Below are 13856 nucleotides of genomic sequence, written 5' to 3'. Positions count from 1 at the left end.
TCTCAGCCATGAGACAAAATTCACTGTTCAAGGTGAAATTGGATCTAACGGCTCTAGGAAAACAGTCTAACATGACCACAGCAGATCTTTATTTTCAATGCACACAAATTACCAAAGAACCACAGAGCTGGCAACTCTCAGGAGGTCTGGACCTGAGTAAAAAAACCCCTAAAACTTAATGGTGTTTCCTTTGAAGACATTTGAACATTCTAGCTTAGACATTCAATATCCTTCCCAAAGCCTCAGGATTTGCTGCAGGGAAGCTGAGGTAGGGTACCATTTTCTCACCTCAGAAAGGCTCTAAAATGCAGTAGCTGCCAGAGTCTTGCCCAAACTTTTGCTCAGGGGGAGACAGTGTTGAATTTTGGGCTCTGTCACTGCATAATGAAGTCAAAGGGAGTTTTTGTATTAACTCGGGGTTTGATTTAGATCCCTAGTCTCAATTTTTAGGTGTGATTTGAGGCACACCTGCTGCCTTCCATTATCACTGGGTGGGTGCTGAATGCTTTGAAAAATTAGTTCAATTACAATAATTGCAGGGAATTAGTAATTTCTAAGAAAGCTTTCATGAGGTAGCTAATAAACCCATACTTTCCTGGATGTGTTAGTTCTCATTTTTGGGCCGGATTGAATGGGGATTCCCACAGATACTTGTCCACATCTGATTAACATGTAATTAGATTTTTTTTATTATTTTAATAATGTATTAGCTCTTTTCCTTTAATTACAAGTTTTTTATTGTGAAAGCTTGTCACTTATGCAGCTTGTTAAAAGCAGAAGACCAAATGGAGTGTGCACAGCACTTTCATTTAATGAATCTCCAATCATCTGTATTCATGGACAGAGAGGGAAACTTGGCAAATGAACGATGCTGTGATAAGATTTGTGTGCCTCTGTGACCATTTGGTTTCCATAAAGATCCCTTTTCGAGCATAAAGGGAACTCTTGCACATGGTTGTTTGTGAAACATTCCCTAGTCTTTATTCACAAACACAGAAATACACCCCTCAAGGGCATTCAGAAATGAGAACTAGGGGAAAAAAAGTTCTATATTTCCTGCTGCCATGAGATAATGTGGAAAGTGACATTTCTCACTGCTTTTATTTCTTATGGAAATTTTATCTCCTTGTGACACAAGCCCAAAGTCCATAACTGGCAGCTCCAAGCTGCTTGATGGAAGGACCCTGCGTGACCCAGCGGATCCAGCACTCGGTGCTACTTTCCCTCCTTTTGTTTTGCATTTATTCTTTTGTCTTTTGCCTGCCCACCATATCATGCAATGATGGTCCAGTTTGCTGGAACTACACTTTAATGACTTTCAAAAAAAACAACCAACCAACCAACCAACCAACCAAACAACAGATATGAGCTTGGGAGCTGGAGGGTGTTGGGAAGCCTGGGGTACTGCTGTGGGATGAGCGTAAGAGGACAAAACTGAATCCCTTAAAAACATTTTGCTTTAATGATGTTCCTACAGAAAAGGCCCTTTAGCAAAGCAATAGAGTCGGTGATGAGGAAAATTAGCACACCACAGTGAGATGATAGGCTCTTGTTCCAGGCTTTTGGGTGAAGTGAGGCTGGTTTGGGTGCCCGGGCTTCACAAGGAATTTTTCCTTGCACCTGGAAACACGGTAACAGCTCCAAATAAACCAATTTGTGTGACAATGCCAGAGCTTCTTATGAACCGAGAACCTCGTTAGGGAACTGTCTAAGTGGTCATCTGAAATATGCTCCAGGTCGATTTATTTTTCCTGCTGTTGTCAGTCATCTTTGCTCAAGGTGTTCATTACCAGACTATCAATCCACTCGGCTCCTTGGGTCAGGAAGCAGCCCTTGATGCCGTTGAAGGCTTTGTGAATTGGAGGGAAAAGAGGTGGTTTTGTCTCTAAGACAGACAGCCTTAACAGGGGTGGGCAGATCAGCTCGACCCCAACCTCCCTCCACTGATTACAGCCCTGCAAGTGTGATGGTTACACCTTGACTTTTCCAGCTTTTCTGCCCCTCATTAGTATTCCCCTGGAGCTGTGTATCATTCTGCCTGCAGAGACGGGGGGAAATTGTCAGGTAGTGTAAAAGAGTGAATCTCAATGAATTCTGAAAGATTTATTAGCACTTACACTAACTGCTGATACGACCTCTGCTTTCCATAACGCTCTCTCAAGGTAAGATACAAACTGTTGGCAAATAAGGGAAGGAGAGGACAGTTTCAGATGACTGATGTGAGAAAGAAACGTGAAAATTTTGCATCAGACTTGCAAACACCAGTCACACCCCCTGTCTGGGTATGAAAATTCCCCAGCATTTAAGATTATAGAAGCTAAGGGGAGGAAAAAAGAGCACAAAATATATTAACTTTCTTTCCTCTCCCGTCTACTTAATTAAGAAAAAACTTAAATCCTTAAACAGATGGTCTGTATAGAATTAACGTGCACTGTTATTCACTTGAACCACAGAAATGATACCACATCTGGCCTGACATTAATTTATATCGTTTTTGAGCCTGTGCCTTTCCATCAGCATCTGCTTAAGTTTGGGAAAATGACCTGATAAAACCCCAATGGCACCTTTGGTGATCCAGACAGGAATAGATTTTCCACTAGCTAGTAGTAGCTGGTGCATTTATTTAGGTGTAGTTATTTAGGTGGTAACTGAGGTATTTTATTTAATCAAGAAACCTCTGAGGAGCTCATAGGCCAAAGACCTTTAGTCCTGTAAAAGATACATTTATGTGTATGAAGAGAGAGCTCTAAGCAGGCATCTGTGGGTTATGCCCAGCTATAGCTCCCTTGGAGTGTTGTCCCTTTATTCCTGTTTCCTCTCTTTCTGGCATGGAGTGGTGGGAACTGCTTGGATCACTGCCTTTTCCTACTGCTTCCCAGTCTACAGATGAAAATGTGAAACATCAAGGCCTAAAATCCCTTTATTATTCCAAAGATGTGGGTACAGGCAAACAATGTCTCAACGACTGAGGCAGAAAATAGCACTAAGTATTTATATCATATGAATATGTATTGTTATGTATAACAAAATATATTTACTCCTTCAATAGATGGTTATATTTAGTTACAGTTGTTACAGCATTATTCCAATTCCTCCATGTTGATTGAGATTTGCATTTTTAATTTAAATAATTCCTGAATATGTTCTTAAGACGAACACAAAATTAATTTCTAATTTCTGAGTGCCACCTACCAACAGTTATTTAGGAGCCTTACATCTAAATGGCCACAGATGGGTTGTATATCTGGGTAAATTTCTATATACCTATTTATTCTTTCTTTCTTTTATATATTTTTTTTTTTAACAGCATGTGTTGTTGGGAACAAGTTGAATTTATAAATGTATATCATGTACAATATGTTCCTATAAACCTAGCAAGAATTAAAAATTGAAGTTAGCTTATAAGCTTGCATATTCCAGGGCTGGTGGGGACAGTTGCTGTGTCAAGGTGAATGAAGAGCATCAATATCAGTGCCCTGCCCCTGCAGTGACTCTCTGCCAGTGACAGCCCCTACATGGCAATAAAACATCCCTGTAGTGACTGAGGTCTGCCTGAACCACCACTGGGGCTATGTGCCATTGTTTTTTGATAACTGGGTGTTTCCATGCTACTTCCTTTAGACCTGAGAAAGTGAATTTTACTGTCTCTTGAATTTTAGGAAAGGGAGCGAATGCTGCTTTCAGAACTGGTGAAAAGCACAGCTGGGAGGATTTGATGCTGAATAATCATGTTTTATAAGTGTTCACTGTCATTACTCCTTTTCAGTTCTTAAAATTCCTAACCTTGAACAGTTTTCTAAATCACACTTGTTTTCAACTGATGCTTGGATGTCTTCTTAGCCTGTTTTCTGGTGGGAGACAGTAACCAGTGAAAACCAAGATTCCTGTTTTCAATGCGACAAGAGAGTCTCTTTTGGCATGGGTTTCATTTTCTCCAGATGAACTTAAAACTCAAATTGTCTTCCCCAAATCAGGGTTGGCAGTGTTACTTCCCAAATCCTGGAGTTCTGGGTGCTGAAGGGAGCCATTTCCCAGTCCTGCATGGGTGTCTAAGCACTGATGTGTGGGGGAATCCACTTCTTCCAGTGAGAGCTCAGTCAGCTCTGACAGATGAAAAAACTCTGTTAAAAGACTTTTGGGCAGCAAATATTTTTTGAGCTGCCCCTGATGGCACCTGCTGGGTACACAGTGCCTGAGAATGCCAGGGATGAGCCAGGATTCCTTCAGTGAGACATTCAAAGTAATTTCAGCCTGGTCACAAAGAATGAAAACCCAAACATCTGTAAGGGAGAAGGGACAGAGCCTGCAGGGCTGGAGTGCCAGGGGATCCTGCCTGCCACAGCAAACCCACCAGAAACTGCCATAGAAAGTGTAGGGTCAAGCAGGACAAGGCAAATAGTGTTGGGGTTTTGGCTTCTTTTCAGCCACTGCCAAAGCAGAGATTGAAACGTGGGAGACACAGTTCTCGAGTTTGGACTTGGATGTTTATTATTTCTCATCCATTTATGAGTGACTTATGAGCCATGAGCTCTAACTAGCAGGTTAGAGAATGCAGGTAAAATGGAGGTGCTTCTAACTCTTTTCAAGGTATTTTAAGTGCTGATTACCAAAAAATGAGGTGTGACACCTATATTATCTATATTTCCAACCCAATAATGACCACCCAAGGCTGGAATGCAGACCCTTTTCACCCAGTTACAGAAAACCACCCAAATCCACAAAGAAGAAGGAAGAAGAAGGTGAAGAAGAAGGACTTAGATAATGCCCAAAATCCTCCATACTGCTTCACACATATATTACTTTATACAAAACTCCTAAAATCTAAGTTTCCAGAATTCCAACAAAATAGGACGATGTGATAACTGTGACGTGACCCAAAACATTCTTTTCCTGAGATGCTCTAATCAAAGTAAAGCATCACAGCGCACAACCCTGTCCTTTTTCAAGGTTTGCTGCTTTGTCTGTTTTCTGAAATGGGAGCTTTTATTGCAGTTCTGCTGTCTGCTCCTGGAGAGAAGAGAATGGGAAAATGGCTGAGATTTTTTTTTAAATTTTTTATTGTGAATGAAACTCAACAAACTCTGTTTTGGTAATAAAACTTAGCAGAATTATGTTGAAGTCTAAGGAGCCCCACCATTTTTACCAATGACTAATACAGATCAATCAAAAGTGTTTACATGAGAACAAGGTGTGGGTGGTGGGTGCTCTGTGGGCTGGAGAAGGTTTCCAATGGAGACAGGCTGGGAGAGCTGGGGTTGTCCAGCCTGGAGAAGAGAAGGCTCTAGGGAGAGCTTATTGTGACATTCCAGGACTTAAAAGGGCTTATAAAAAAGAAAAAGAGTGACTTTTTACATGGGCAGATAGTGAGAGGATAAGGGAGAAGGGTTTTGAGTTAAAAGAGAAGAAACATAGATTAGATGTTAGGAATATCTCAACATCACACTCAGCTCCCAGTGAGGGTGGGGAGGCCCTGGCACAGGGTGCCCAGAGAAGCTGTGGCTGCTCCTGGATCCCTGGAAGTGTCCAAGGCCAGGCTGGATGGGGCTTGGAGCAACCTGGGACAGTGGAAGGTGTCCCTGCCCATGGCATGGATAGAACTGGATGGTCTTTAAAAGTCCCTTCCTATCTGAACCAGTCTATGAATCTATGATTCTGTGATAATGAAACACGAAGAACCTCAAAAAAATATATTTTTGAAATATTTTCCAGAGGCTTTCTGCAGCTTTAAGTCATTGTTTTCTTTGACCTCACAATTCATTATGTTTTCAGTGGAAAGGTGGTTGACCTTGCAAAAGCCACTTTAATCTAAATAAACTAGCTCAGACCTCTGGAAAAGAGGAAAACATGGAGAGAAAGCTCCTAGTAAAATTTTGCATCTATTCTGTGCAGCCTGAACTGGTCGCTGGCACAATATCCACCCTCAGACCTCTGATGTTGCCTTTTCTGATACCACAGAACCATGGAACGGTCTGGGCTGGAAGGCATCCTTGGGCTGGGTTGCTCCAAGCCCCATCCAGCCTGGCCTTGGACACTTCCAGGGATCCAGGGGCAGCCACAGCTTCTCTGGGCACCCTGTGCCAGGGCCCCACCACCCTCACAGGGAACAATTCCTTCCTAATATCTGCTCTAAACCTTGTCTTAGCAGCTCCACAAACAGCTACACAAATCCCACGGTCCCTGGCTCAAACCTCAGCCCAGTCCACTGCTTTTCACCCCAGAAACATCTTTCATCCTTGCTGCAGTCACATGGCAGGTTGTGAGTCACAAGTCAGGTTTTATTTCATGGGCACAGTTGAATCCCAGCAAAGCTGGAACCTAGAGCAGGTTCTGATGGCAGATTTCTCCCAGGGGAGAGGTCATTAGAGCTTGCTGTGCTTTCCCAGTTCCCTCCTCATGGCACTTGTGCACCTTTGTCTACACATTACAGCAGAAAGATTAAATAATTGGGTGGGGAAATCCTGGTGCTTAAGGAGGCTGTGTTAATTCCTGGTTCTTTGGAGCTTCAGGCAATTAATCCCTGCATTGATGACTTCATGCACAAAATAATGACCCATTAGGAAGCTGTAGGAGGAGAAGCATAAATGCAGTGGTGGAAAGTGAGGTAAGCTCTAGCTGGAACAGCCACCTGTCCCTTCCAGGACAAAAGGAATATTCTGGACAAACCTTGTAGGTCTAATTAGAAAAAAAACCCCTCCTGTATAATGCTAGTTTTGCCTGTGTAGGGTCTTAAGAGCTTGTCTGAATTTCTGAGGGATTGGAAAATACATATTGCTCATTGGGGAACAAGGAGTGTGCTCATGTTAACCAAAGACAAATTTTGGGGGTCAAAACTTGCCAGCAAATGTGACCTCCTGCACGGAGGCACACGTTCCTCACTCAGCATTGCTCACCACCACGATTATCTCCCTTTGAAGATGATGTCATGTTTTCAGCCTAGATTTTTTTTTATCCTACAGCTTTTACTTTTTGGCACATAAACCCATGTGAAGTTGGCATCCCACCCTCTGCACGGGCACAGTGCCACTGCAGCAGATGGGTGAGCAGGGAAAGTAGCACAAGTGGCAAGGCAGACCTTAGCAGGGTGACTTCCTTTCCAGGGACTAGGAAAAGGCACTCAGTGGAGTTGTTCAGCACCTAAAATCCAGGTATAATGACATTATCAATCAATTGCTGAGCTAAATGCTGAAGCATGCAGGTTACCAAACACATGCTCAGAGAGTGAGGGAGTTTTCTTCTGTCCAATTTAGTTTGGACATAAATTGCACAGAAGAAAACGCTGGGTCCAGAAATTACTTTTCCAATTTGTTTTGTGATGTAAAGAGTTTTTGCCTAAACACTTTACTAAATGAATGAATTCTTGCTTAGCCTGAAACACAGGAAAGTATACCTATGAACTAGACAACAAACATGGGAAATCTGACTGCATCAGTAGGTCTGTTCTGAAAAGGTACCTAAGAACTCACTCAGCAAGTCAGATTATTGGTATTCAATAATCTTACAGAAATTAAAATTTCTGAATTCAACGGTATTTATCCACCTCTCTATAAAGAGAAAAGAAGTGAGAAATCCACAACACAAGATGCTGGCGCTTCTATTTTCTGTTGGAAAAACACCAGTTTCTGAAACCTCCACATCTTTCAGTTACAGAAATTTGGTTCGAGGCAACTCTTCTATCAGATTTCAGATAATCCGAATTGATTACAAACAAGGTGCTCCAAACAAGGTGTAACAAGGGGCCTTTCTTCTAAAATCAGCTTTGAGGGGTGTTGTGAGAGAAGGGAACAAAACAAACACCTCAAGTGTAGTTCACACACACAGGGACAGTGTCACACAGGGACAGTGTCACACACACAGTGGACATTGTCACACACACAGGGACAGTGTCACACAGGGACAGTGTCACACACACAGAGAACAGTGTCACATACACACAGGACAGTGTCACACACAAAGGACAGTGTCACACACACAGGACAGTGTCACAGAGAACAGTGTCACACACAGAGAACAATGTTACACACACACACAGGACAGTGTCACACACTGTCACACAGTATTATAATTATTACAATACTGAATTTATGAATTTATTCTCAGGGATGAGGCCCTGAGAACTATACTCCTAAGCAATATACACAGGGCTATGAAAGCCTGCTTTCATTTTCTTTTATGCTTACACAGAACACTGCAGAATGAACGCATTAAGTGACCTTGGAAATAAAAACATTTGAAATATTTGAAAAACAGTTGAATGTCTGCAAAATCTCTCTGTACCATTGCACATTGCTGATGCCTGCTGGGGGTTTCTGTTTGCCTGCCCAGGAGAGGAGTCCCTCACGATTTTTGTGGACAAACGGAAGCTGAGCAAGAGGTCAGAAGGGAGTGATCCCAGCGCCAACAGCTCTGTGGTGACGCTGGAGACTCTGCACCAGCTGGCAGCCTCCTACTTCATCGACAGGGACAGCACCCTGCGCCGCCTGCACCACATCCAGATCGCCTCCACTGCCATCAAGGTAGGCACAGACCCAGGCTTGTGTCATGTTACACCCTGTTCTGACCCAGAGGTGAGGCAAATGAGAGGTGTTTTAAATAGCTTTCGTCCCGTTTTCAGTCTCGTGTGAAGGGTGAGACAATATAGATGTTATAATTCACGCTGTTACAATCAGAAGCCAAACTATTTCCTAATTCCAATCTATTATAAGTGTTTCTTGGCCTATCAGCTTTTGTCACACAATGCTGTTAATGCCTTAAAGCCAATCATCTAAAATTACCCTTCATGGGTCTTACTACAATGCACCTTTCACAGTTCTATTTCTCCAAAGTATCCAGTCTTATCTGCAAGACCATCCTTAGAAACTTGTTTTTAGTTCCAATTCTCTCTCAACAATGTCCATCCTACCCCATGGCATTTCTAAGTCAGCATTTCTTATCTCAGAGTTTGCACACAGATGCACAGGACTGTGTGAGCCCTCTGTCAGGCTTTGACAATTCTCAACAAAGCCATTTCCCACACCAGGACACACCTCCAGGGCAGGCCCCTGCTGCACCAGCTGCCTCTTGGGAGGGCTGAACAGGAATAGACTGGACAGAGCTGGAGAATAAAGTAGGTATTTACTGAAAGGGCTTTAGGGTACACCTTGGGCAGGACAAGAGCCTGGCCAGGGCTACACCCAAGGTGGACTGAGAAGGGTCAGAAAATGGAGCCCAGGTCACAAGGTCTCACATTTTTATAAGTTTTGGTCCATTTGCATATTGGGGTTTAATTGTCCAATTCCAGCTCCAGGTTGTGAGGTCCCATCCTTCTTGTTCCTCCCTTCAGCCACCATTGTTTCTGCTTTTGGGCCTGAAAGTTGTCCTTGGTGTTCAGCAGGAAAAGGATTTGTTTTGTGTCCCTGCTCTGTGCAGAGCTGAGTGACACTGACTGTGAGCAGAAAACTGCACCCCTGGGCAGCACAGAATGTGAAACACATGAAAGCTCAAACTTAAGGCATCAGGTGTGGTTTGATTAGTAATTGCTAGCAAAATAATCAGCTTTATTTTCTTTTTTACTCAAATCAAAATGTTCAATTTATAAGGAAGGTGCTAACGTGGGAGAGGGTCTAAAGATGTACTAGAGATATTAGTGATGAATGACACATAATTTGATTGATACAGAAGTGTTTACAGAAGTGTTTGGTCATTGGGACAACCTCATGATAATGTGTGACCAGTAACTCTATTTGCAGACGGATTTATGTTTCTCATGCCTTTTTTTTTTTTTTTAAATATATATATAGTTATTGTACTTCTGTGCCTGTTTTTTTTTTTTTTTTTTTTTTTTTTTTTTTTTTTTTTTTTTTTTTTTTTTTTTTTTTTTTTTGTGACCTTTGGAACAGTTTGGAGCTCTTGGCTCTCTACAGTTTCATGGAGATGCATTATTTTCTGTTAGGAACTAGTTTTAGCACAGTTTGTCAGTCAAAGCACCCTCTGCTGAGTGCTGCAGGTCACTCCCAGCACTGGAGGATGTTTGGCCAGGATTAATGCCCCAGGCATGACATAAAGCAACAATTTCCCTCCTGAGATCTCTAGTCTTGTGTTTCTCATTTGAAATATCCTCTCCCTGTTCATTTCCAGCTTTGAAGGGCAAACACAATTGCAGCTTGCAGTTGAATGTGCAGTAATTATGAAGCTCTTGATGTGAGATGTGATTTAGGATAGTTTCTGCTCATTGGATCTTTCCACTGGTAACCAAGATCTTCACTAAAGACACCTGAAACCAGATGCAATTCCCAACTGCCTTAGCTGTTACTCAAGTAAATATAAATTTACTTCCTTGGGAGTGCCTTTACTGGGGGAAGGAAACAACCAGAATTTGTGGCTCCACGGCACATGTTCAGTTTGGTCTGGGGGAGGATATTCCCAAAGTCCCATCCATCCTGGAATGGAAGCTCAGCCCAGCTCAGGGCTGGTCATCTGCTGGTGCCAGAGCTGAGCTGAGAGTGCAGCAGAACAAACCCAGGGTGTGGCTGGGGCTGCCCACCTCATCACTTGGTCTTGGAGGAAGGGCTGGATTGGGAGGTTTTGGCCAGGTGGGATTGGAGCCTTCTCCCAGGCAGCTTGTGATAGACAAGAGGAAATGGCCTCAGGTTGTTCCAGGGTAGGTTCAGGATGGATTTTAGGAACACTTCCCTCACTTAAAGAGTGGTGAGGCATTGGAAGGGGCTCCCCAGGGCAGTGGTGGAGTCCCCACCCTTGGGGGTGTTCAAGGAGTGGATGTGGTGTGGGTTAGTTGACAGAATTGTTTGAAGGTTGATGTCGTTGGAGGTCTTTTCAACCTTAATGGTTGAATTCTATGGTTCTTGCTGCAGACCATGGTATCACCCCTCCTTCAGATGTGACTTCCCTTCATAATCTGTTTATAATGTAGATGTACAGCAACCTTTAAAACTAGGCCCCCTCTACACATGAAAATTCCTTCTATGTGAAGGTAATTGATTACTGCAACCAGTGGTAACTCAAGTGACAGAACACAGAAATGTAGAGACAAAACACTCCCTGAAAGAAATCTGCACTCTCTAGCCACTGAAATATCTTTAAGAAAATTTGTGTTACAATGCAAAATTCAACCCTGCCTGCCTACAGTTTATAGAGTGAACCTTCCGTGTGTCCAAAGATTTCTACAAACACTAAAAATGAAAGATTTCTCTCCAGCCTCCTGCTGAGGTGGATGCAGACCAAGTGTGAGTTCACCAGCAAATCTGATTTGGTGAATTGACGGCAGGAACCTTCAGGAAATGGTTCTCACATCTGATGGACCAGTGCTGATAAATGAAACCCTGGCTTCTTCCACTGCTTTCATTGAGAGTCTGGGAACATTTGCATGACAAATTTCTACTGTCAGAACACTTAATTGAACAAAAAACCTGTTTCTATTGGAATGAAGAGCACAAAAACAGCCAAGGAAGGCATTATTAGTTTTTTTTTTTTTTTTTTTTTGGTTCTGTATGCACAGGTTGTTGAAAGACTGCTGTTTTTAGATTGGAAAACCATCCGGTTAAGTTTTAGATCCAGGGTGTAAGTAGCACATTTGAAGATTGTTCATTAAAACTAAAATACTGACATCTGAGTTAGAGTACTTCCCACACAGCTGCTGAAGCAGGTCTCTGTCCCAGCTTGAGGGGTGGCTTGGGAGAAGTGACACCCTGAAGGACCAGGGTGACCATCAGAGCCTCCCCTCCTGTGCTGCTGCAGGGAAGAGTAACCCAGTGCTTGTTACACTGCAGACTCCTGAGCAGCTTTGTGAGTCCCAGTGCCACCAAAAACTGTGGGGAAAACAAAAACCCTCCTACACAATTTTTAGTGTTAGAGAATTAAGGCATTTATTCTGGACAGGATGTTGTTCTGGCCAGGGTGTGCAAAAAAAATTATTTCATCCACATGTTGCATGGGTTGTGCAGAGTGAATCATTCTGTCATACATGGTTCTTTACTAGACTTTTCACATACTTACACAGACAAAACTCAGAGAAATTCATTGGTTCAATGTCCTTTGGTCCCAAATCACACAGTTCTCAGTATTTGGTTTCCTATGGGTATTGATCCCTTCGATGCAAATTAGATCCTCATGTGCTGCTCCCAGGCTGGAGGTGTCAACAGCATCAGGCCTCGCCCAGGCAACAGAGTCTTTTGAAAAGAAACTTAAATTCCCTTCCCCTGGGCAAAGACCAGCAACCCCTTGGACCAAAGTTTGTTAAAAATGTTAAAAGTTGTATCATTGCCAACACCAGCAATTCCCCTGTATGGCGTACTCATCATCAGAGCTCTGCTCAAAGCCTTCCTCTGTGCCAGGGGTTTGCCAAAGGAGCCCAAGAAAAGCATGGCATAACTCCCTTCTGAGCAGCATCAAAGAAATCCAAGATAAAGGTATTGAAACAGGTTGAGAAATCCCTAAAATTCTAAAGTAATAGTAGAAGTTTTCCCACCAATCATTTTGGATTGCTGACTAGTTAGCAACAGCAACAAAAAATAATCATGTTCAGGACGTAGTAACTATTTGATACTGTCATTTTTTAATTAATTTTGGATAGCTTTTTCATATGCAGTATTCTAGATTCTACCATACTAACAAGAATTGTTTATATTTTTAGAATAGAGAGCTGAGGGTATCAAAAATGTTTCATATAACTCATGCTCTTAGTAGGAAGAGCATAACTACCCTGTTGGGAGTGCATATCTGAATAAACCAACCAAAGAAAAATATGATATGGAGCAGGAAGTGCAGTGGTTCGGCTTTTCCAATGGGTGCAGCTCCGGCCAGCCCTGCCGCCACTACAACCCGGGGGCCACTTTGCCAGAGGCGTGGGCAAACCCGACCACGGTGCGGATAGTGCGCAGAATAGAAAGGCGGGACTCTCAGGATGTGCAACCAAGGGGTGCGTGTTCCCCAAGGCAGCGCTCCGAGGAGAGACGCTGGCCTCGAAATGGCACGGCTCTTTATTGAGTGGGTTACAGGGGTGGGATTGCGTGGGACCAATCACAACCTTTTGCCAACGTATAATGAGGGAATGCACAACTTTTGAACCAATAATAAGTAACTTGGGGAGGAGGAATACATGATGAGGGGGTGGGGAAGTTATATAACTTAAAGATTGACACTTAACAGAAAAGTGGTAAACAACTATTATGGGATAGGGTTACCAGGACAACCAAGGTTTTGGCGGGAAAGTCTGGGGGAAGGGGAGAAGGGGAGAAGGAGAGGGAAGGAGAGGCCATCTTAAACAATAGTAATAATTACAAAATTATAAAACACAAATTATAAAACCAAACTGGAGCAGTGAAAACCCAATTGGAATTGAATTTAAGCACCACCACAAGGAAGGACTTAAAACACAAATCAAAAGCCCTGACATTTGCAGTTAAATCAGAGCACCCTGGTGCACAGATGAAATCTGACACTCAGGTTCCCGGAGTTTTGGGCTTCAAAATGAATAGGAATAATTTGCTTTGCTATTTGCCTTATTGTTTGTCACATTCCCCGTGATGATGGCCAATCTGAAACTGCAGCAGGATGTTAGGAAAAAACAGCACAACTGCTTGCACACCAACATACTTCTTGATTGCAGTGCTCAGAGACAGCTATCTTGATGGCTTGGGCACCTCTAAAATATTATCTGAGAAGAGAGATTACAAATACAATTTCTTTCCTCCAAAAGCACACTACCCCCCACAAACAAAGCCAATATGTGTTCTTTCTTGGGAGAAGAATGTATAAGCATCCCTTTTCATATTAGACTATATCACTCTCGCACCTCTTTATTTCTCTGTATGTATGAAAAAATTTCAGACTTTCTCCTGAAGAAAAAAGGCTAATTTTTATCC

At 42.7% G+C, this 13856-nt stretch overlaps 1 protein-coding gene across 2 annotated transcripts in view; it reads left to right on the top strand.

The window, feature by feature from the left end:
* Positions 1-13856, top strand: part of LOC310912676 (BMP/retinoic acid-inducible neural-specific protein 3) — a 212232-nt gene that overhangs the window by 117066 nt on the left and 81310 nt on the right. For both annotated transcript variants that reach the window (XM_083867430.1, XM_083867431.1), the window contains one exon: positions 8323-8513. In XM_083867430.1, coding sequence (XP_083723556.1) covers positions 8323-8513 — 191 coding nt within the window. The remainder of the gene's footprint in view (positions 1-8322; positions 8514-13856) is intronic.

This window comes from Zosterops lateralis (genome assembly GCF_965231275.1).
Source record: "Zosterops lateralis genome assembly, chromosome: 9".
NCBI classification, from domain to species: domain Eukaryota; kingdom Metazoa; phylum Chordata; class Aves; order Passeriformes; family Zosteropidae; genus Zosterops; species Zosterops lateralis.
The sequence above is the reverse complement of the archived record's forward strand: the minus strand, read 5'-3'. Positions and strand labels throughout refer to the sequence as shown.